The 23,964-nt window shown below is 54.2% G+C and overlaps 1 protein-coding gene across 1 annotated transcript in view; it reads right to left on the bottom strand.

Moving 5' to 3' along the window:
- ASTN2 (astrotactin 2) overlaps positions 1-23,964 on the bottom strand; it is a 373,499-nt gene continuing 349,535 nt past the window's right edge. Inside the window, 3 exon segments of the mRNA XM_054220714.1 lie at positions 1-303; positions 6,797-6,980; positions 8,261-8,361. Of these exon segments, the coding sequence (XP_054076689.1) occupies positions 66-303; positions 6,797-6,980; positions 8,261-8,361 (523 nt within the window). The 3' untranslated portion in view covers positions 1-65.

Raw genomic sequence — 23,964 nt, 5'->3', positions numbered from 1 at the left:
ACATCACGAGTCCTCGACTCCTCGGAGTCCCTTGGCCTCCCACAGCTCCAGGCCCGCACCTTCCCTCACCGGCCCTTGGACTCCCCGTACGTGTTGCGCAGCATGGAGACCATCTTCTCCTCGCACGTTACTTTGGTGTCCTTTAGGATGCTGTACCAGACCATGCCGGGTGGCCGGACTTCTTCGCTGCGGCAGAACAAGTAGGGCATGGTCTCGGTGCGGCTCTGGATGTAGGCACTGCGTAGCAGGGTCGAGCAGTGACTGCTGACCTTCTCCAGCCTCCTCAGGATCAGGTGTGCCTTCCTGGAGGGGACAAACAGAGATGGAGACAGAGCAGGGTGGGCAATGCAAAGAGGAGACCAGGAGACAGGACTCTGGTGTTCCACCAACGCAAAGAGGAGACCAGGAGACAGGACTCTAGTGTTCCACCACCGGCTCCGTCTTGCAACAAGAATGGACAAGACCTGTTGCCTAAGACAATGTCTTTCAGGTGGAGAGAAGCTCTGTTTTGCCCAAAAGTTCTGTGTATATCTAATATTTCACAGCACCGGGTCAACGGGGCTGGAGGGACCCCAGGTCTGACCTACTCGAGCAGCTCGGGTGCCCTGGGGACACCGCCTACCCCTGGCTAGATGGTCACCACCACCACCACGTGCTCCTGGCAGGCTCCAGCGCATGTGCTGGGACCCGTGCACCCCGGTGAGCCCCCCAGCACCTTACTGCTCCCAACTGCCGAGCCCAGCCCTCCCTTTCCTGTTTTCCCAAGTCTCCAGGAGGCAAATGGCCCAAAAGGACTGACACTTAGAAGAGTGAGGAATAAAAGCACAACACATTAAGACAAAACAAAATAAACCCGTAAGAAACCAAAAATCCCCTCGTGGGAGTCTGTAAAGTGCTAAATCAAACAAAGGGAGGGGAAGAGGTTTGACTTCAGTGGTCTGAAAGTCTCAAGATCACAGATTATTTCCTCTCCCTCTGGTGCCACAGGAAAGCTCTGGATTCGGTGCGAGGGGATTTCGCAGTTCCTGCAGGAATGTAAATTCCCGATAATGATATGTCAGGGGCAGCGCTGTCAGTCAGCGAGGCATAAACATGGGGATTATTTGATTATGAAAGCTGAGTGGTGTTTCAGCCCGGGCTGTGAGCTCCCGGCGGGGGGGGGAAGCGCCGGGAGCCTGATGTGGCTGCACACCCGCAGCCACCCGGGGACGGGACAGCGGGGAAGCAGCGGCCAGAGCCACCCCAGCGCCAGAGCAGAGGGCAGAGACGGTGGCAGGAGGCGAGAGGGCATCACTTCAACCCCAGCAGGCTACGGACCTCCTCGTCTGGAGCGGGAAGACTGGATGGAAGGCTGTAGGAAACCACCGCTACTCCAGGACTCCATGGGGAAAGCTTCCCCACTCCTCCCCAGGGGTGACGGGCTCAGGGTTGGCTTTACAGGGGACGGGAAGAGCAAAGGGAGTTGGTCCTTCTTGGACAACACTCCATGTATCGATTTAACCTATGAAGACAAGCCTGACTAGGCAATTTGAGCCTCGTTAGCTACACACACACGTACTTAATAATGATGTCACGGGCTGAGCTGTGCCCAGCTCCGACAGAACACTGCTACTCACGCTACTCTCCATCGCAGCCACCTGACCTTCTACAGCATCTGGGGCTCCCACCGCACGTCAAGACCTGACACGCTGCCAAGAGCAGGTCCTTCGCTGCTGGACGCCTGCCGCTAAGAAGTTATGAAATTCTGCGATGGCATGAGATGCGTTCAGTAAAGACTGATTGATTAAAGCTAAGCTCAGCAGCAAATCAAAGTCTGTAGTAACTGTCACCACAGGTAACAAACTTCAGCAAATCACAGTCACTGGTGCAGGAAGGGACCAAAAGGCATCATCTGTGCCATTTCCTTGCTGGGATCAACCTGCCCTGATCAATATCTGTCCAACCCGTTCTTAGAGCCAAGAGCTGGCAACCCTTCCACTCATCCTAATGCTGAGAAATTGTTTCTTAACATCTGAGCCGGTTCTCCCTGTTTTTTTCCAGGGAAGGCTGAGCAAACACAGGGCCCACGGTCAGCTCATTGGACGGACTTCTATGTGAGCTGACAGCGCTTGGGAGGAGAGCATTTAGCCAGAACACCCTCCTCCTCAAAAAGGATAACTATCATCTCTCTAAGGCCCTAGCTCCGTGGTCACCCTTCTTTAACACAGATCACCTCTACTGGCAAAAGGGGGTATTTGCCCCTTCCCCAGCTTGTCCCTGCCCACTTGCTTGTGCAGGTGCAAGTGTCCATGGGTCCAACATGGTGAAGTTGTGCATCCAGAGGCCAACCAAGCAACCCATGGAGTTTCCCTCAGATTGATTGCCACTCCAGCTTGCCACAAGGCTTTTCCCAGCCATAGCAAGAGAGGAGTGGCAATGAGTGGCCATGACCAGCCCTCGAGGCAGCCCCCAGTGGCGGGTAACCATGACTTGGTGCTACCCTGGACCAGGGGTGGACTCCCCAGCACATGCATACGCACACCTGCTGGCCAACCTCTTCTCTCCCTCTCCTTCCTTCTCACCACCTCACCTTCCTCTTTGCCTCCATAGCTTTCTTCACCCACCTCTCACTCCTCCCCTGCACAACCTGCTCACTCTTTTGCTGCCACTTCCCTTGGCCTTCTCTACCTTCCCGTTTTCATGACTTGTTCCACCATACTTCCATGATCTTCTGGGTTTTGCTAAAAATCACCATGTTGTCCTTGCTTCCGGATACATACTCAGGTCTCTTATTCAGGCAAACATTCCTAAGTGTGAGGAGCAGCTCGAGGTGGCCAGGAGTCAACCCATCCAGACCTGCTGATGTCTCATGAGCTGTGCTCCTCATGGAGCTGGTCTCCGCACACCTCCTGCATCTGAGTTCTGCTTGATGCAGTTGGCCCCAGGAAAGTATCAATGTTTAAGGGTGGGATGAAGCACACGATGGGTTGGACCTATGAGGATGCTAAAAACACACTGCACCGTGGTCAAGAAAGAGACAGGGTGATGGGGAGGGAGGGAATCAGGCCCCCCGCTTTTGGTGTCCGGTGCCAAAGCCCCAGTTTTGATGGGTTACGCCGCTTTGAGTCATTTATTTTAGTGAGGTAATGAAGTCATGTGTAAATGTTAGATTTAGCTTTCGGCTGTCAGCTGTTCCCTCTTAAAAAAAAATAAGGAGAAAGAGAGACAGAGCGGGCGAGGGGAGGGGTGAGAAAGAGAGAGAGGCTTTCTGGTGAAGGCTGGGTAATAAATTACAGGAGCAGTTCTTGGGCTGCCAATTTAACACCATAAATCAAGCCCTGGGTATTACCCAAGTGCTCCCTGCGGAGGGCTGTCGGGTCAGAACGGCCACCTTTTCAAATACTGGAAATGAAATCTTCCTAAATGCTGACCAACCTCATCCCTGCCAGCAGCAGTAATTTATTACCTTATTAAAGGGCAGGAATTGGGCGAGGACGGCAGGGGAGCGAGCGAGGGGGGACTCACTCTCATGGCTGCCTGTGGCCAGACCCTGAGCTCTCAGCACCCAAAGGGATGAAGCAGCCCCCTTCCCCCTCGCCCCATAGCCCGGGTGGGAGGTACCCCCACCTTGGCACGAGCCAGCAGTGCCCTCCCACCGTCCACGTGCCCACTGCAGGGACAGTTGTTTGAAGTCAGTGCCAGCCAGGGCTTGATTCTGGTCTCCACTTAAGTGACGGATTTTGGAGGTCACAGCCGCAGTCATAAATGATGGAGAGGGGGATTTAAAAACAGTGATGGCTCTAGGTGGCTGCGGTACCCTGTAGAAGGATGGAGGAGATGAAAAGGGGGGGGGCTGCCAGGGCACTTTAGCTCGTGCATGAACCAGCAGCCCCAGTGCAAGGGAGTGCGGTGCAGTGATTGCACAGGGGACAGGGCACTGAGGTCCCCAGTTGCCATCCCCAGCTCTGCAAGGACGTGCCCAAGAGCAGGAGACACGTTCCCTCCCGCTTTGCCCAGCCCTGGGGGTGCTCCTGCGGGGATGTTTGTCCCCCAGCTGCACGGGGGATGCTGATCACTCACCTTGACGGCTGGTGTGGGATGAAAACATATCCAGAGCCAGCAAAACGCTGCCCTATCTCACCTAGAGGAAGATGCTGAAGGAGAACGAACCAGCATGAAAAAGCAAAGAAGAAACGATACCTGGGCTGGAGGGAAGGATGAGCTTCCCAGGACTGCTGCGGGGAGAGGGTGGCTGCCTGGCTGCCGTGTTCCCATATGGGGCGATTTTGTCATAAATTCAGATTTTTCCACTCGACTGAGAACTGACCTGGGTCTGTCAGCCCCTCATCTGAAAGGACAATGAGTCCGGGACTCCATGGCCTCTTATCACAGCCTCCCATCAGTACATTGCATTCCCCCTCGGTACCAGAAGGCAGCTGCTCTGGAGATGCACTTCATTTCCCGCGGCCGTCCCGGCTGCCTGCCTGGGCGACTGGCTCAGCAAAGGAGAGGCTGCGAGCCCTGGGCTGATGCCACATCCTGACCCCGTTCTTGCTGGTAGCCACAAGTAGGGGCAGGGAAGGAAGATTTTTAACTTAATTTGTTCCGCCTCCTCCTAAAAGCCAGGCCCTGTTTGCAGTGGTCAAAAGAATTGTCCCGAAAACACAGTAAAGAGAAAATAATAGAGAAACCTCCCTGTCGCTGTGTCAGGAAGCACCCTGGCTGCACAGATCCAAAGGTCTGAATGCACAGTAGCATTAAACCTTCACTGGTTTAGACAGATTCTTCTGGCTTGTTGGAACAAATTAACTCTGTGAGATTCACTTGGTGGAATGGGGGGGGAGCAGGAAAGGGGTTGTTGTTGCTAAAGGAGACCAGCAGGATGAGGCGAGCCAGGTGCCAAGATGCTGCTGACCACAGAAAGTCCTGGTTTAGGGCCACCTATGAGCTAAGTTTTTAATGTCTCCTTAATGTAAACCGTCTGGTTGGGACATCTGGCTGTCAGTGTGTCTTCTCGCAAGCAGCTGTTTGCAGTAACCTGTGGCTTTCATGGAAACTGGGCTCACGAGGACTCCAGTGTGATGTATTTATTACACGGAGGCAATCAACTTCCCTCTTGTCGCTCAGTTTTATGAGCGAACATTTACTGTGAAGCTGAGGCTCATCTGATAAACATTTCAAGGTACGAAAATGAATGTCCCCCCGGGAAGGAGAACAGTCCGTCAATTAAAATCGTGTTACGAGATGGCCTCCCTTGGCAGAGCCTCACTCGCCTCCCGCTACGTCAGTGCCTCCGTTTCTGTCCAAGCTCCCCGAGAAGCGAGGCTGGACGGCAGAGCTTCACTCTTGTCAAGAGCCTGGCACCGGCTGCCGTGGCGTTTGTAGATGCTTCTCCTTGGATGTAAGTCACATAATTCTCAAGTACAGCACAGGGGCATACGAGCGCTGCGAGGAGCTCATGTGGCTCGGCGAGGAAGGCAGACAGCAGCCGAATCGACCACTGACTCCAGATGTAGCTTGGTACAGAGTGGGGCAATCCGGGCAATTTAAATGTCACCTTGCAAATCTCATGGCCTGATGTAGGTATCAGGCTAGATAGCATCCTTCAATAATTGTGGTGGATCTCAAATAACGGAGGAAATAAGGATGTGTAAGAAGGGGCTGATGGTTCCCAGGGAATTATAAGGGAGCAATGGAAAAGGACAAAGAAGCCTGCAGTGTCATCAAGGAAGGAGGAGAGCAGTGGAAGGATGAGAGTGGCTCCGTGCCAGAGGCTAACGAACTACCAAAGAAACTATGACCAAGGTCATCCCTGGAGGAGGGCAAGCCCCAGGCCGGCTTGGATTTATGTCCAGGAGGGATGTAAAGTGCTGTGAGGAGCTGCCATCCTGGTATTATGGACAGATCCTCAGCCATGTCCAACAAGCAGATAGGAGCAGGAGGGAGAGAAAGAAAACCTTTTCCAATTATTCATGGACTGCAAGACCTTGTTTCTCCACCTTCCTCTGCTTCAGCTTCTCAGAGAACAACATTAGATGAGGACGCTGGATGAACCATGTCTCTAAAAAGCTTCAAAGCAGGTCAAGGCTATTTGAATCCTAGAAGAGATCTCAAGATGCCCAGAAGGACAGAGCTACTTCTGAGCGTTTCTTGACGAGTGTTTCCCCAGGGGCTGGGTGGCAGCCTGGCCTTTGCCGGGACACTGCCGGGACACTGCCAGCCCCCTGGACACAATGTAGTCCATGGGCCTGTTATTCCTGAGCTGTGCTCTCTTAGAGTCTTACCACCCCTTTCCCTGTACACTGGGGTTTGCAGATGCAGTCCCTCCGGAAAGGTTACCTTTACACTCCCAGGAACAAACCCCTTCCAGCCCTCCTCAGAGCACCAAACGTATAGGAAAGAGAAAATATTTCTAGCATAAAGCTGTACACAGGTAACAGATGAGGTGCTGCGCGCTCGCTGGCATCCTTCACTATGTCCCAGGCCTACTTTACACCCTTTTCCCCTCACCCCCCAGCCTTCCCAACACTCTCAGCTCATTTGCAGCATCACCCGCCTGATGCAGGCGGGTTGCGAGATGTCCCACAAGCATTCATCCAGAGCCCACCCAGCTGCTCGATATCCCATAAACATTTATCCAAAGATCAGCTGGGACCGGGCAGTCCCAGGCGTGGCAGAACAGCTTGGTGAACACCAGAAGGGAACTTCTCTCTGCTACGAGGAGAAGGCAACGAGGTTCACTTCCACTTCCACAGCGGCCAAGCAGAGGGGTGCTCCAGGCGGTGGGGCGGGGGGGATGCAGGGAAGGGACAGGTACCTGGGCCCCAGCTCGTCCTCACTGCGCCAGACGAAGTCTCCAAACTTCTCATAGTGGGAGTTGTAGTGGTGCTGGACTCGGAAGAGCATGGAAGCGGAGACCTCCATCAGCGTGTTATAGGCCGTCTGCTGCTCCTTCCCGCTGGTGTAGCCGTTGTAGAGGTTGTAGATTTTGTCAGCTATCTCTGGAAAGGATCAGGGGGACGGGATTAATGAACAGCCAGAAGGTGCTAGCGCAGGAGGAGGAGGAGGAGCGAAGCCCTTGGCAGGGCTGGCAGGAGGGGCGGGCGTCTGGGATGGCTGCCAGTCCCTTGGGGCTGCCAGCAGCAGGGTTTAGTGACCTGGGGAGCGTTTAGCAGTTCCGCAGGCTAATTCCGCAGCCCGTGCCCTGCATGAGCAGCCCCAAAGCTGCCCCAAAGCAGCAGCCGCAACGACCCAGCAATACTCCATGAAGGAACGGGAGGAGGAGGAGGAGGAGGGCTGCCAGCACAGGCAGAGGCGGCCTCATCCTCCCAGGTAGGGCAGGCAACCTCTTCCCAAATTCACCAAACTTAAAGCAACTGCGCAGTTATCATGCTAAAGGGTAGGAAGAGCACGACACTGTTGATAACAACATGGTACTTGAGCCAGAAATACAGCACATCTTCATTGTGGGTATCTACTAGAGCAGCTGAGATGTATTAAACAAGAGGGTGCACTCTCTGCTGTAGAAAAGGACCTCTTTTGGGAAATTAAAAACACACAAAATCCCATTTCCTTCCTTTTCTTTAGTCTCCTGTTTACTCGTTTTTCCTGGGAATGCTTTAGCAGTAACATGAACCAAAGCATTAATGAAAACTTTCTTTGGTGTGCTTTTCAAAACAGAAAGCAAACAAGAAAGAAAACAGGTAACCTGCCTTCCGTTTAGAAGAATCTTTTTAAATTTAAAAGCAGCAAAGCGCTCTGGGTGTGAGAACAAACGGGGCTGGTTTCAAAACTGGAAAACGCAAACGTGCAAAAGTGGCTGGGCTTTTATCCGTGTTTCTGTTTCAGAACCGAACCAAAACATGGATGCTGCCATCAGCATCCTTATGAACACTCGGAGCTGACAGTGTCCCGCACCGGTCACTGCCCCGGCGCAGCCAGGGCTGCCCCTCTCGCTTCTGCACGAAGAGATCGCTCTTTTTCCAGGGGATGTGTGCCAAACACACGCTATCGGCTCCCACGGCCGTGGGAAGGATGCCATGGAGCTGTGTGGCACAGGACCACGGGAGCCACCAGCTGCCCAGCCCAGGGGACTTTGCTACTGGACACTCTGGCAATTTGTCACTCTCCTCAGACGATCAACGTCCCTGTGCCCCTGGGTGAATTTACAGGAGCTTCACACTGGGAGAGGAGGGGATCACAGGAGTACAAGACATACAGAAAAAGCAAAATGAGCAGGAAATGTCTCCTGTCGTGGAAAATGAGGTGCCTGAACACTGACCTTCTGCCTTGCTGTCATCTACCAGTGGGCAGGCCGTCCTCAGGGTGACCGTGCTCAGCTCCGAGTGTCTCCCTCGCGTATCCACCGCGTAGAGGGTAAATCTGGAAGGCAGGAAGGAAAAGAATGTCTTTATCCCCCAGTCCCACACCGCCAGGTTGTTATGGGAACCGGCCTTCACAAGAGAAAGGAAAATGTTGTCCAGGCTCCTATCAGTCAGTTTTGGCACCTCAAGGAGACGTGAGACGATCTCGGGCTCAGACCAGGAGAGCACCCAGGGAAAGGAGCCAGGGCCGGGGGCACAGGCCACCATGTCCCCACACAGCATCTCCCCCCGCTGTCCCTGGGAGCCTCACAGGGCCGTACCCTGCAGCTGCCCGACTCCAAAAGGATGCAAACATCTCCGGGGCTGCTTTGCCAGGCACCCATGCAAGCATTATAACGCTGTGGCATTTGCAAGCCGGGAATGCTCCTCTCCGGCCCTCCGGAGAACGGAGCAGTAATTCCTGCCGTAAGCGGGCTCTGTGCTGACAAGTGACAGCTCGTACACATTCTGTGAACGGCCCTTGAGGTTGTTTTCTCCCTCATTTCCTCACCAGGGTGGGGTTGGTAAAAGGGTGGGAATGATAATTTCACACTTGAAGCTAATGGAGAGCATCTGACAGTAAAATACGGCTTTTGTGCCGGATGAAACATTGAATAAACAGGCTGTGGCTGCATGGGACATCCCGGGATGCTGAGCTCAGAGTCCTGGTCAGAATATCAAAGCTCCAAAATGAGAATGCTTCTTCACAGCAGGGGCGACAATCTTCTGTCCACTCTCCCAAAAGGCAATCGGTTCATATTTATTCACTCCGAGCCAGGCATGGCAACTCGAGCTGGCTTTGACAAAGTGCAGGAGCTGGCTTGAACCCCTCGGAGGTCCGAGATGCCTGGTGTCGGGGTACCCGGCTCCCGAGAAATACCACAGCCCTGCTCCTTATCCTAAGGTAAAACCGAGCAGCTCTTGCCAGAGAGCGCAAAGAGCACCATAAAAGCAGCTGAAGCTTAAATGGGATTGAGACCCTGAGGTGTGTTTACTTAAGGAATGGTCCTAACTCCTCAGCATCGTTAGCGGGGACAGAAGCAATGCTGTCTCCCTTTTCCTCACCCCACACATGAGCACCCCCCTGGCCCTGCACACCCCCCACGCGCCCGATAAGAGCTGACATTTGCACGGTAGCAATTCCCAGCACACAGGACATATTCTCCCCGAGCAATTAGCATTAGCTCCTTAACAATACTCGCCGTCTGAAAGGATGCCAGCAGACTGCCAAGGAACCCACTTGTGTGGAGGGACAACTCCCATTTTGACAAAGCTGGGGCATGCAGGGGACGCACACGCTGAGCTCACCCAAGGAGATGCTATTTAATTCCTTGGCGTGACATCATTTTCCTTAATTTACAAGGAACGTTGCTCAGAGTGGGAGCATCTCAGGAAGGACGTCTGCAACTGTGCAACTTCACAAGTACCACACACAGGCTGTTCTCCCGCTAGAGTTAAGGGACAGCAACGGAGCAATAGGGTAATACTGAATTCAGGGCAGGAGTCGAACTTCAGGGCTTTGCATCCCATCCCGGAGGTGGCACCGTCCCTCCTCCTCCCATCAATAGATGGGGGGTTCCCGGTGCGTAAGGAGTGTCCCGCCGGGAGCAAGTGAGGTGTGTGTCTCTGCAGCTCGGCAGCGTGAATCCCTGCCCTGGTTTTGGCCAAATTGGCCAATGGCCGGCAACAGATGCTCTTCCCCCACCTCTCGCACACGGAGAGGAGGAGGAGAGATAAAGAGATTTGCGAGTTTAGAAGGAACTAAACTACGTTAATGAAATATTAATAATAAAATATAAAGGAATTAATGAAATAGATACAGTATACACAAAACCGTACTAAGCTCCCAGGATGACGTCACCGGCAGGCACTGGGGAAGTCCCAGGCTGGACCCAGCGACAAGTGGGAACTGGATTCCACAGCTGGAGTCAGGAACACACGGATTGGGATCAAAGGCAAATGAACGAACAGGGTCTTCCTTGGACACCGGCCATTGGAGAAAGAGATCTGACCCTTTGATCCCTCAGCTTTTATACTGAGTGTGGGGCAGATGGGATGGAATACCCCTGTTGGTCAATTTTGGGTCACCTGTCCTGTCCGCTCCTCCCCACAGATGGGACCCCTCTATGCTTTTCATTTTCCAACTCTCCAATAGGGAAAATAATGAAATTAGCTGACCTTGGTTGTTACAGCAATAAGTATAAGCAAGAGCCTCTCTGCATATCATTCCTTGGCACTAATTGTGAACATTGGTCTTATCGCTCTGAGAACGAACCGTTTCCCGCACAACATGCTGTTAACTTCAGAGAGTTAGAAGAGGCCTAGCTAAAAAGTAAAATTACGGAACAGAAAGCTGGTTATGTTTTACCTCAAGCCAGGACAATCCCCTCCTTCCAGGTCCAGAAAGGAACAGCAATAGAGGCACCCAGTGTTAGGTGGGGGGACCTGAGTCCCAGTCGCGAGGAACCCTGCAGCGGGAGAGCTGGGCAGAGACCCCAGGAGTCCCCTGCCCGTCCAGGAGCTCAGCAACTCCTCTTGCTCATCAGCACAAGCACAACAAGCAGTAAAAAGGCTTAACAAGCAGGTTACCGCTGCGAGCTGAGCTCCATCCCCATCCCGGGGTCACTGGCTTAGCCACAGCGGCTGTGATGTTGTGGGTTTTTTTTCTTTTTTTTTTTAATGGGTGAGCAGAGCTAATGCGTAACCTCTGCTCTGCCCGTACTGGCTCAGTCAGTAAGGCTCCATTAGCTCTGAGGCAATCGGTGCCAGAGCACTTTCCTTGAAAAACGGCAGAATTTTGTCAAAATGCAATTGTAATATTCGGCAATTAGCGCCCACATCACCTATTCCGTCGGCAGTAGGGTCAGGAGGGAGCGTCTCTGCTTGGCAGGGTGTTAAAGCACATCCAGCCCTTTGGGCGATGTTAAAGACCTGCGTTAGCCCTTCGACTGCACTCTTCCCCTCTGCCTGGCACACACGGGAACAAAGTCACTCAGCGGCCAAGAGCAAGAGCATCCATAGCGGTCAGGCCTGGGTTAAAAAAATACATCAACAAACAAGCCCCTCATTTCATCATTTTTTCAGAAGATACAAGGAAAAAAAAATCAAAACATGGAAAAAAATATACAATTGCTTTACCTGACCTGAAACCAGTCCCCTTTCAAAAACCTTAGAGGAAAGTTTTTCGGTTCCGTTTACTCTGACTGAGATGTTTTGGAATCAGCACCGACAAACTCAGCTCTGGTGGAAGCTGGCAGCCCTGGCAGCACGCAGCCCACTGCACCTCTCTAGCTCTGTCCAAGGAGTGATCTCAGGGGGTTTTAACATTAATCATGGTCCAAAAAGATCACCCTGAAGCACAGCAGTATTAATAGCTCTGTTTTACCAACAGTAAACAGAGACATATGGGGTGAAGCATCGTGCCCTGGAGAGGCTCATTGACATGAACAGTTTAGAAACTCGGGAGATGATGGTTTCCAATCTTGTTCTCAAACCACTTGACCACCCTGCCTCTCTGTGGCAAAACACTTTTACGGCCAGTTAATGTGCTGGGGGTTATTTTTTGCCTTTATTCCCGGAAACAGACAATTAAAAGAAGAGAGTGCAAAGATCCGCAGCTCGGTGTAAACCTAGCATTAACAGGCGGCTCCTGCTCACCACGTCCAAGAGCAACCTCCGGCAGATGCAGGGATGGGACCAGCCTGGGACCCAACAGGGCACGAAGAGGGCAGATGGCGAGAGGAGAGGGACCACCACCACACAGGAGAGATGGGGATGTCGTGCGAAGGGAGCAGGACTGAGGGAGGGAGCTACACAGAGCATGTGGTGCGCTGGAGTCCAGCTCTGCGATGCTCCGTGGAGATCCTCCTGCCATACTTCATAGAATCATAGAATGTGTTGGGTTGGAAAGGACCTCTAAAGGCCATCTAGTCCAACCCCCCTGCAGTCAGCAGGGACACCTTCAACTAGATCAGGTTGCTCAGAGCCTCATCCAGCCTGGCCTGGAATGTCTCCAGGGATGGGGCCTCCACCACCTCTCTGGGCAACCTGGGCCAGTGTCTCACCACCCTCAGTGTAAAGAACTTCTTACTCATGGCTAATCTAAACCTGCCCTGCTCTAGTTTAAAACCATTGCCCCTCATCCTATCGCTACATCTATACTTACATCTACATACAGCGTTTTGGGCCAAAAATGGGAGCATCCCCACTGACGACAACGGAGCCACACCTGATTATGCCAACCCTTTTACAACAATTTGTAAAAAAATAATGAGGCCAAAGAGTGGTTCTGAGTGCTTTGCCCAAGGCAGAGGATCTCTGGGGTAAAGTCAAAGCCAGAAATGAAAAGGTCCCAGACCCCCACTCAGTGCATGAAACCACTTCAGACAACCTGGAATGCCATATGGTAGCTACGATCTGGCAGAGCCTCCTTCATCACCTGGAGGTGTTTTGTTTAGCAATAAACTTTCCCCACGACGTTTTTCTCACGTTCTCCCTGTGCTTTCCAAAAGAGCCTGGGGCTACCTGCTCCTGTCTCACAGCTGATCCTCTTTTTCACCTGCGCCCTCGGTAAGATCATACATGAACATTTGCTTTTCTAGAAACACTAAGATATATTTTGCCCAAACAAGTTCCAAAGAGCATTTCACCACTGGAAGCACATACGCTCTTGGCAGGGATGAGCCCCTCCATGCCTGGAAATGCTGCCACCTCTGCAGCAAAACACAACGTATGAAGTCCTATAAAGTCACGCCGCTTAAATATTTACTACTAAATTCAAACCTATTGGGACCCAAAGGAACTTTTAGAGAGAGATAGAAAGCAATTAACATGTGGCCTCAGGAAATGTCAACACCACCTTCCTCGTAGATACCCCACCCAACGCTGGCTGAAGCCTGGATTTTATCACTAGGCTCAAGATGCTTCCCGGGGGAGGAAGAGAAAGCGGAGAGGGGGTGTTAAAGCTGGAATACAAGGATTGTGGAAGATTGTCAATTGCATTTAAAAAAAATAATTAAAAAATAGAACAATATGTTTCTATCCCTTCTCAATGCAGAGAAAAAAAAAGAACCCAAAATACAAGATTCTAAAGGCATGAAACCGTAAGGCTGAGAATGAAACCCCAGAACGTGTTATTTATTTATAGACAACACCATCGGCTCATGTTTTTTTAACTCCCTCTCATGATGCTCATGATGTTTGAGTGCTTTACTCGTGATCCTCATTTGCGGGAAGGGAGATAAGAACTTCTACATCTGACCTTCCTCAGCTCGGCGGCTGATTTCTTTCTATCCTACAGAGACACCACAGGCATTTCTGCTCTGTCTTGTGCGCGGCTCTTCCTGAAGCCTTTGGGCTCCTGCAGCTGCTCAATGAGATGCCGCACCACAAACGAGCTGCCTGGGCTGCAGAGAGAAGGGTCCGACAAGGAGGCCAATAAGCAATCCTGCAGCTGCTTAACACCCGTGCTAAGTTAATTAGGTGTCTACGAGCAGCTGGCTACATCCAAAAGCACTGGCTGTCTGGCAAACCTGGGCTGCGCTAAGGGGACCCCTGCGTCATGTAAATGGGGGACAGGGCAGAGACGGTCCTCCGGAGTCCAGCGCCGTGCAGAAAATCAGTCTCATGCTTTCCGAAGTGGCGCAACCACAAGATGCTCGTGCCAGTAGGGCTTGGCTGATAAGCCTGGGCTTGGCGCGTTGCTCCTGTGGCCACGAGACTCTGATTTGCTGCTGGCTGCAGGAGCTGGGCGCAGGGCAGAGCTGGCCGGTGTCACACACACGGTGTGATGGGTTCTCTCTCCCCTGGCAGCATGGGTACCACCACCCGTGATGCTGAGCATGACCACACAAATCCTGGCCCGGCTGAGGTCGCGTCACCTGGGTGTTATGTGCACGTCCTGCCGTCTCCCTCTGGTCGGTCACGGCTCACCCCTGCCTTCGGCGCAGCTCGGGCTCTCTGGGCTCACACGCAACCAGCGCCGCTGCGGCTGGCGCAGCATGCTGACACTTAAACATCACACCCCTGCTTTGCCAGCCCTTCTCGCTTCCTGTTCCAGCTGAAAAACAATTCGGAGGCCTCCCTTTAAAAGCCCTCAGTGGACCAGCTCTTGGCAGTCCCTGCCTCCCCCCTCCCCAGTGATCTCAACACGGGGTCTGGGCACAAGGGACCCGGGGCCAGCAAGGTTCGGGCTGTGCCTGGGCTCAGGCACGTGCGAAGCGGCCAGGAACGGTGCCACAAACATACCTGAGTGTGAACACACTCCTCGCACCCACCCACGAGGAAACGTTGTCCTCTGCCAGTCTTTTAATGCCTTCAGCTCCCAGACACCAAGGTGAGGGGCTCCCTGGATGAGATGGGGTGTGTGTTTCTCTGTCCCAACGCTCACAGCAGAGCATCAGTCTGGTGAGCAGCAACAGACCTTCATCTCAGCATCTCCTAGCTGCTAAAAACATCAATAAATTTACACAAACAGCTTCCCTGAAAGACTATTCTTGCAAGGTGGGGGAGCCCAGGGGTGCTGCGTGGTGGAGCAGAGCTGTGGGTGTTTTGCCCCCAGCCGCATGCCATGGGGTCTGCCTGGTCCATGGGGCCACTGGGCACCCATCCACCCTGGTCCCCCCACCGTGGGCTCATACATCTCCCGCCGAGGCTCCCAAATGAAAATTGATGGCCACAGAGCAGGAGCAGGGCTCGCCTGCCAGCAGCAGTCTGGACAAGCACGGAGAGGGGGGGGTGTGTTTAGTGCAAGCATTCCCAATTCAGAAACCATTACAATTTAAAAAGAAATCAAATCAAATAAAAAGCAGCCCGTCCACACAAGCCACAGGAATGCCGCTGAGCTTATTGGCCACTCTGTGATTTGAAATAATTAAGAAAGGTAAATGAGAACAACCCACGCCCCCCCAGTCTCTGCGGCAAATACCAAGCAGACAATGAGCAGGGAGTGGTTTTTGGAAGGAGAGGATATTCTTGGTCTATTTGTTGGGCCCTGGCTTCAGGCTGATCGCTCACGCCGCGCCAGCGCCCGTGGTGCCAGACGGCGAGGTGGGCTGGTTCCCTGGCACGGGGCTGGCCACGCTGCATCCCTACCACAGCCCCTGCTGGAGCCTCAGGGTTTGGGCGACACTTAACGGGGCAGCGGACGTCCTCGTGCTGTTTCCCCAGGGCTGGCAGTGCCACAAGTATTACAGCAATCAGATGCTACTGTTAGGGCATCTGAAGCCTGGCAGGAAAGCGGGGCAGGGCGGAGGACAAGGGGCTGTGGTGGGACCGCGGGCTGTGCCGGCGCAGAGCGGGTGGCTCGTGGTGGAAGCGGAGTCTCTGAGCAGCTCGGTGCCTGCTGCAGGCTGGGGAGAAGCACCGAGGAGGCCGACACCAACGTGCTACCACCACCCAGCGAATTGCTGCTTACGTATCACACAACTTCTGCGAAAGGACCGACGTCTCCTGTTTTGCAGTGCCATCATTTTTGGCTCTGCCTTTCCGCAGGGCCTGTACTTCAATAAGGAAACAGTGGATAGGGCCATCTTGGAAAAAAAAAAAAACCCTTTAGAAAGCTCTCCTCAGAGTTGTACCACCCAAGAAATTACCTTTTATAACTGGGCTTCTTTTAACCATCTGTGACAACTGACCCTGCTCCCATCAGCGTGATGGAGGAGCAGGTTAGCAGCAAAGCTGGTGCCACGCCAGAGTATCGAAGCTTTGCTGGTACGTGCGTACACGAGGCTGTCAGTAAACTGTTCTCACAATTCACACCTTTTTCTCCAGGACAGCAAATGCTGTGAGACTAATCGTTATCCTTCAACAGATGCCTCCCAACAATACCAGACCGCAGTTGTCAGATGGAGGGAAATAAATGTACCTGCCACAACATGTCTCAGGTGTCTGATGCCTTTTGGAAGCCTATAAACCAGTGCCCACCAAATGCTCCTGGCAGGAGGAAGAGCACAGGGCGGCTGCTTCAAGAAGACCTCTGGAAAAGGGCAGAGGAGAATCGCTTTCTGAGACGGTGAGGGCAGGTCGAGCGGCTGGGGACAGGCTTGCACAGCCAAGGGTCCACCTCTGCTCTGTGGCAACCCTGGGAAAGCCACCCAGAGTTATCCGCACTGCAAGGTTACCCTGAGTTGTAGCTGATTCCATGTCCATGCTCAAACCCACTGACTTGAGAACCTGGTACTTCTCATGGGGGCTGCCAGGGAGGAAGGCAGGGCCACTTAACACTGCTGCCTTGCAGGGGTGCAGTGTGGGACAGTGTCACTTTGGTGTCACAGCATCCCACCACTGCGCCCATACCCGCTGCACGTACCACACACCCAACAGCTGCCACGCACCCCTGCTCAACAAGAGACAGAAACTAAAGTGTGAGACCCCACCTGGAGTACTGCGTCCAGCGCTGGGGCCACCAACAGCAGAAGGACACGGAGCTGCTGGAGCGGGGTCAGAGGAGGCCCCGGAGATGATCAAAGGGCTGGAGCCCCTCTGCTGTGAGGACAGGCTGAGAGAGCTGGGGGGGTTCAGCCTGGAGAAGAGAAGGCTCCAGGGAGACCTTCCAGCCCCTTCCAGTCCCTAAAGGGGCTCCAGGAAAGCTGGGGAGGGACTCTGGATCAGGGAGGGGAGCCACAGGACAAGGGGGAATGGCTTCAAACTGGTAAAAGGGAGACTTAGATGAGATTTCAGGAAGAAATTGTTTGCTGTGAGGGCGGTGAGCCCCTGGCCCAGGTTGCCCAGAGAAGCTGTGGCTGCCCCATCCCTGGAGGGGTTTCAAGGCCAGGTTGGACGGGGCTTGGAGCAACCTGGGCTGGTGGGAGGTGTCCCTGCCCAGGGCAGGGAGGTTAGACTAGCTGGTCTTCAAGGTCCCTTCTAACCCGAACCGTTCTGTGATTCTATGATTCTGTGATATCAGATGCCTTCCTACCTGGCACCTGGATTCATTTGTGGCAGTGGCTGCTGTTCTCTGGCAGCTGGGTGGCACTGGGGAGATGACAAGAGTGAGGAGAAGTTCACAGGAGAGTGCTGAGCATGTCTACACGCAAGGCTGATCCCCAGGTAGCACGAACAAGGTAGCTCTACTAGAGTCTTACCAGCTTGAGAGCTGAGGGATGGGAAAATGCCACCCCATGACTTTTGGCACTGGGTCAGCTTACCTTGCTGCTCCAGATCTCCTAGGCTTGCCTAGTCTCCTGTCTCTGAGCTACGGAGCCATGCAGAGCCAAAACCTGCAGCGGGCAAGGCGTGAGCACTGGTCCCCCCGCCTCCCCGCCGCACACCTGAGCCAAGCTACCACCCAGGTTTGCTCAGCTCTCACTCCTTACAGCACTTCATCAACCTCTTTTTGTTTCAGATCCCTGTCGAACAAGATTCAAAAAAAGGATAAAAGGGAAAGAAAGAAATGAATTAAAAATCCTGACCAGTTCTTGCTACTGCCTGGATCCACCACCATTCTGCTAGAGAAATGCCTGGTAGGACATTTGCCTTCCCAGCCTCAGCTGCAACATCTCAATTTCCCGAGATTTCCCTCGAAACCCTGTCAATAAACCCCAGCAGAGCAGCGATTCCTAGTACCGCCATGGCTGTGAAAGGGGGCCTTGATACACACGCCACCTTCTGTTCCCCAGAGCCCTGCTCCTGAATGATACAGTGTTGGAGGGCCAAGATCCCACAAGGAGCCCCTTTGCCAGCCAGACACCTTGCAGGAGGCAGTGCCAAGATTGCCTTAGGCAAAAACGTGTTTCACTGGAAACGAGGGAAAAAGGCCAGCCGGTTTCAGCGGGGCCATGGTTTCACCCCAAAGGTGCAGCACGGTCAGTGCAGCTCCCCGGCCACTGTGTCCTCAAGGTGCTTCCACCATCACAGGGCTCCCCATGTCCCCCCTTGCCCTTTTCTCTGTCTTACAGATTTCCTCCTTTGTCACCCCTGCTCCCCGCAACCACTGGCAAGGAGCAGATAGATAATTGCTCTCACCCTTGATAAGGTTTCTATTTCCCCCGTACATCCTTTCAGGAGCAGCTTTACACCACTGATGAAGGAAGAGCAGAGCAAGCTTCTCTTGAGAGAGGGGCTGCTGCAAGGCACAAAACTTCTGACAGGAGATGTGGTTGAGAGAACTGTTCTTTGGCATGGCAGCAGGACAGCACACCCAAAAATGCCGCCCTGACATCAGATAACATCAACACAGCCTATGTTGCAACCCTGGGGCTCTAGCTCCTAGGCACAGCCCAGGGAGAAAGAAGTCGTGGTCTTTTATTGGCTTGAAGATGCCCAGTAGACTGAGGATGTCCCACAGGGATGGTCCCTGAAGTCTAGGAACAGGACGATGGCAGAAAAAGCAGGATCGCTGTGGAATTATCAGCTTTGGGGAGGAGGGACAGAGGGTGTTCATGGTCCGTATTTCTTGGCAGTCGTGTCCTTGCTTTCGTCCTGCTGGCTGAGATGATGACCGTTCACAGATGTGCCTACACAGGTGACGCAGCAAGAAGTGGCCCAGATCTTCGCAATCTCCACTGTCTGTCTTGGGGCAAGGTGGTCTCCCCCTCTGCCTGGCAAGGCCAGAGAAGATCCCAAGTCACCCAGGATGTGAATTCTAACGTCCTTTGGTGGACTGAAGAACCAGAAGGAGGTGGTGCTGAGCCACTACGGGCTGGTGCTTTTGTCTCCAGAGGAACAAAAGCAGCTCGTATCAGTCTGTCACGCGCCAGAGTCCCCGTTCTGCTGGGACTCATCAGGATATCCCAAACAAAGCCCTTGGACAAAGGTCAAACGAGTTGCCTCCCCGTGCTCCTGGAACAATTCCCCCCACGCCATGGCTCAGACTCGTGCCCGAGGCTGCAAATCCCAGGGGCTGGTCCCGCTCCAGCTGCAGAGTGTCAGCGAGAGCTGGTGATGGATCGAGCTGTCCCGGGCGCAGCACGGCCAAGGAGGGCTTTCCCCAGGCTCTGCATCCCACATGTCCCTCAGGTCCTGCCGCAGCCTTCACACGGACACCACAACACCCATCCATCCCTCCAGCTCTCCACCATCCCCCCCAATACCCACTCTGCTCCCAGGGCCAGGGTACCCCCGGGCAGCACCCCCATCCTCTCTCCCCGCCGCTGCAATACCTTTTGCTCTGCTCTTAGCACTGGGACAACCCTGCCCGTTCCCTCAGCCACAGACACCCCGAAGCCTCCAGTCCCGGCTCCGCAAAGGTTACGCGTTTAGGGGTAAATCATTACTCTGAAGTTTTGCTTGTCTTCTTCGCACGGATCTACGGGTGGGTGGCTTTCAGACTCATCTAAAAGCATCAGTCCCGCGTGCAGGGTGGGCACACATCACTTTAATACCTTCCTTGGGCTACTCCTGGGATGGCTGCTGTCCTCCTCCATGAAAACACAGCAGGGCTCGGGGAGGCTGCAGCTGCAGGAGACGAGAACGCTGCTCAGAGAAGAGAGGGAATAAATCAAACTCTTCCTCCAGTTGTGCCAGGGAGAAAGGAGAGACGAGCGAGGGCCTGGACCCCCGCAGTGAGCTCCACAATGGAAATGTTCACAGCTAACCATACCAGCCTATCAACCTATGAACGCTCTGCAAAGCTTGGCCATCGCCGGCCCTGGGGAGATGGGGGAGAGGAAGGTTGTGACCCTTGGCAAATTGGGAAACGTTTGCCCCTCCCAACCTCACAGTCACTCTAAACAAGAACCAGACACTCCACAGTTTGCTACCCCAGGAGATCCCCATGGTGGGGCTTGTTCTCATCCTCCTGGGGGCTTGGCTTCCATCTGGGCTGCTGGTTGAAATCCAGCCCAGGCTGGTAGCAACTTCAAAAGGCAGTGTCATCTGAGGAGTAGTGGGTGGTCCACCTCAAGCCAGTCCATGGCTGACTGTTCTTATATAAGCCACCAAAATAGGGCCTCCTACTCCACAGCCTCCGAGGAAAGGCGAAGGGCTGCACCAGCTGCAGGGAGCAGAGCCTGTCCTTGGCCCTAGGGGTGGTCCCTCTAGTGCAGGGCGAGTCACCTTAGTGAGCTGGCACAGGGGGGTGGTCGCGCACCCCTATGAGAAGAGGCCATCAATCTACCTATCTCAGTTGGGTTTGTCCCCAGCACCATTGGCCAGCCCTAGCTTCACCCTCCGCATGACACAAAGCAAAACAAAGCATGACAACATTAACGGCACACAAGGGACTGGCTCGGAGGAGGGGGACGCCCCTGCTCACTGCATCCCAGGCAGGATCCCGATGTGCCAGCCTCCGAGCGAGAGGCATCCGTGCCCTGCGCCGGGCTGCGGGACTGGCGAGGGGTCCCTGTAATGGGGGGAGGACGGTGGCAAGGCTGGGATGCTGCGTGCCAGCAAGTCCCAGCAGAAGGACACTGGTCAGGTCTGTGGCCGCCGCTGGCTGCTCCCCGAGGCCCCCGAATGGCGGGGGGACGGGGCGAGGGGCTGGCAGCAGGCAGGAGGTTCCCACCGCTCCAGCAGGCAGACGGGGAGGGCGGAGGGTAGGGTGAAGGGAGGCAGAGCTGGGTTGGGGGGGGACCCGAAACAAATAATAAAAACAAAATCCCAGTAAGCACGTTAGAATTCGTTTGAAGTGCAGAGGGGCTTTCAGGCAGGGTTATGTACATCTCCCAGCCCGGCGTGATTTACACATTCCTTGCAAGCAAAGGAATCTTCCCTGATTTGAAGTAAAACAGATGTTTTGGGTTTTTCTCCCCCCACTACCCCCCCCCTCCCCACCCCCTTTTAATCATTTCTTTATTGAAATGATGGCTATGCAGCCGACCGGCCTCGAGCAAGAGCCCTGCTACCCCCAGCAGGCCTCCACCGGCACCGGAGACCCGCTCCCCGCGTTTCGGGAGCGCGCCTCGGCACTGCGGCGGCTGTGTTTGCGAGCCTCCGGAGTGCGGAGCCAGCCCCACTCTCCCGCAGATGCTGCTCCAAGAGGCATCGCTCCCTGCAGGTTCCTTCCTTTGCTTTTCCCTCTGTGCAGGAGGATTGCTACTCCCAGCAGCTTTTCCTCCTCTGCAGCAGAGATAACACACAGATCCTCCGTCCCTGCTCCACCAGCCCAGGTCCAGGAGACCTTCTAACCTCTACTACCAGTCCAGGAGACTTTCTGTGTTTGATGGTGGGACTCGCCCTTGCTCCTGCGCCTTAGTGTCACACCTCACCCCCGTTGTGCTCTCTCCTCAATTGAGAAGGGCGGCCTGGCCAATGCCCCCAGACTGGCAACCGATGTCCCTGGACTGGCCGATGATGCCCCCGGCCTGGCAGCAAGGCAGTAGCTGTGCTGCTCACCCCTCCCAAGAGAAACCACCCAGCACAGAGGGTAGTGTTGGGCAGGGAGGCTGGAGCCGGGACTATGCTCTTAGTTTGAGCACTATGTGATCTCAGCCAAGCTGCTTTGCCCCTATTTTTGTCCCATGTTTTTCACCCAGGAAAGTCATATGGGGAAGGAACTTCCTTTTCCCAGAGGGATGCACAGCACCGAGCGGAGCCGGGGCTTCTGCGTGCTGGTTGATGCTGCAAACTACCAGCACAGCCATGCCCTTGAGTTTATACTCAGAATAATAACTCATGGCCAGTAGCAAATCCATCCGGCTCCCCCCATCTTTCTTTTCTTTCTTTTTTTTTTCTTTTAAACCCAGTTGTTGTTTCTCAGTACTTCGTTGGTGGCAGGGTGGGAAGGATTTTTGTAACACATTCACGTACCATTGGGACTCACTCCCAATCCCTCCTGGTACAAGAGATTGCACAAGAGAGAGAAACAAATGGGGATGAGGAAATGCATGTTTATGAGAGGCAACGCTGTCATCGTGAGCAAGGGACCCCCCGCAAGAGAGACGGCCTGGGAGCCAGTGGAGAGTTTCCATTCTCTCCTAACACTCCATTCATGCCTCGTTTCATACCTCCCCGGAGGCTCCGCCACTGGCTGCAGTCCCACAGCACGGCGCGGGACTCGCACCCCCCTGCACCGCCTTTTCTGCGATATTTGTTGTTGGGGGCGGGGGGGGGCAAAGAGTGAGAGAGATGTTGTTGTCTCATAAAGATAATGAATTGAGAAAGAGCAGCGCCCTTTGCTGTCGCATGCGCTCCTTGTTTTCCTCCCGCGGCGGCGGAGCGGGTCCTCCCTCCCGCATGGCCCAGCGCCCTCGCCTCCCACACCCCATCCTTGTTGGGGCTCTCCGTTAACACCCACCATGGAGGCTCGCATGGGCCTTCCCCGCTCCCTGTGCTGCCATGAGCATCCTCCTGACCCCATCGGGAACCCTCCGTATAATCCAAACCACATTGCTGCCTGATCGCCTACAGTCACCGGTAAATAACCTTGACTGCAGCGGTCTGGAAGAGCGAGGGATCCTATATCACCACTATTAATGATTTAGGATCGTACATTGTTTGCAGATGACACAGAGAGGGTCTCATCCCTTGCTAGTCCTTCTGCAGGATGGTCCCTGCCCCACCTCACTTCAGGTGGCTCTCGGTTAAAGTCACCCGAGTGACAATTACTCCTGCCCGACGCTGGTGTGCACACAGGGGACGGCGATGGCTGATCCCCGCACTCCCCCATGCGCTGCAGAGCTCCCAGCGATGGGGCTGGGCCCCCCCCCCCCAAACAGGTGGGTATTAATAAAACCAAAAGCAATGGCCCATGCGCGCATACTACAACCCACTTGGGTCCCTCTCCCTTCTGCTCCTGCAAGCCCCCTGCCTCCCCCCAGCTTTCTCCACACACCTCAATTTCATTATCTCTGATCTTGAGCTGCCTATTACATGCTTTTTGCCAACATAAATATTTAATCCCGGCGCATTGCACAGAAAGGCCCTTGTGGAGTTAATACTTCCACTCATGTTTCCACTTGGAAAACAATTCGGCGTGTGGCAGTGCAGCAGGTATGAGCCAGGGACGGAGCCCAAAGCTGGAGGTGGCCTGAAAGAGCTCGGGAGTTGGGGGGTGGGGGGGGGTGGTGACACAGGTGGGTTTCACGCCATGGGGTGGGCTTCGTACCATGGGGTGGGCTGTACCAGGGCAGCCATCAGGCAGGTTTGGATGGGCAATGGAAGGGCCAGAGGGATGTCACGGCAAGCCTGGGGAGCAGGGTACGGGGTACGCTGCCAAGCAGAACTCGAGGTGCAGCACTTTGCTGGGCTGTAGCAGTATTTAGGATATTCCGGTCTCTGCAGTGTCCTTGGTGGAAAACCCTCCGCAAAGGGTTTGCTTCACCTGCCCGAGCACGGGGCTAACCGGCCCCACCATCACATGCTGCTCCTCGCGTGCACAGCCACAGGTGTCCGCATCAGACACCTTAAGATACACCTGCACACCCAGAGATTATTTAGAGCAGGATCTGGCCATTATTTCACCTCAGATGGGCTACGAAATAAGGGTTACGGGATGGTGGGCTTATAGGGCTATAGCACTAAGGTGTATGTTCCTGCTGCTGGTTTGGGAAAGACCCCAGCAAAGTGAGGTGTTCCAGCCCCCCAGAGCCAAAGCCATAAACGCTAAGGACAGAAATGCACACCGGTCCTCATCCACACATCTCCATGCACTCAGGTCCAGCCCTGACGGGCAGCACCCATGGGGACACAGCACCACAAAACGTACACAAACCCAACAAACCCCCCCAAACCCAGAGGGGAGAAG

Source organism: Rissa tridactyla, chromosome 14 (assembly GCF_028500815.1).
Source record: "Rissa tridactyla isolate bRisTri1 chromosome 14, bRisTri1.patW.cur.20221130, whole genome shotgun sequence".
In the NCBI taxonomy this organism is placed as follows: Eukaryota; Metazoa; Chordata; class Aves; order Charadriiformes; family Laridae; genus Rissa; species Rissa tridactyla.
This window is presented reverse-complemented; position numbering and strand designations above follow the sequence as displayed.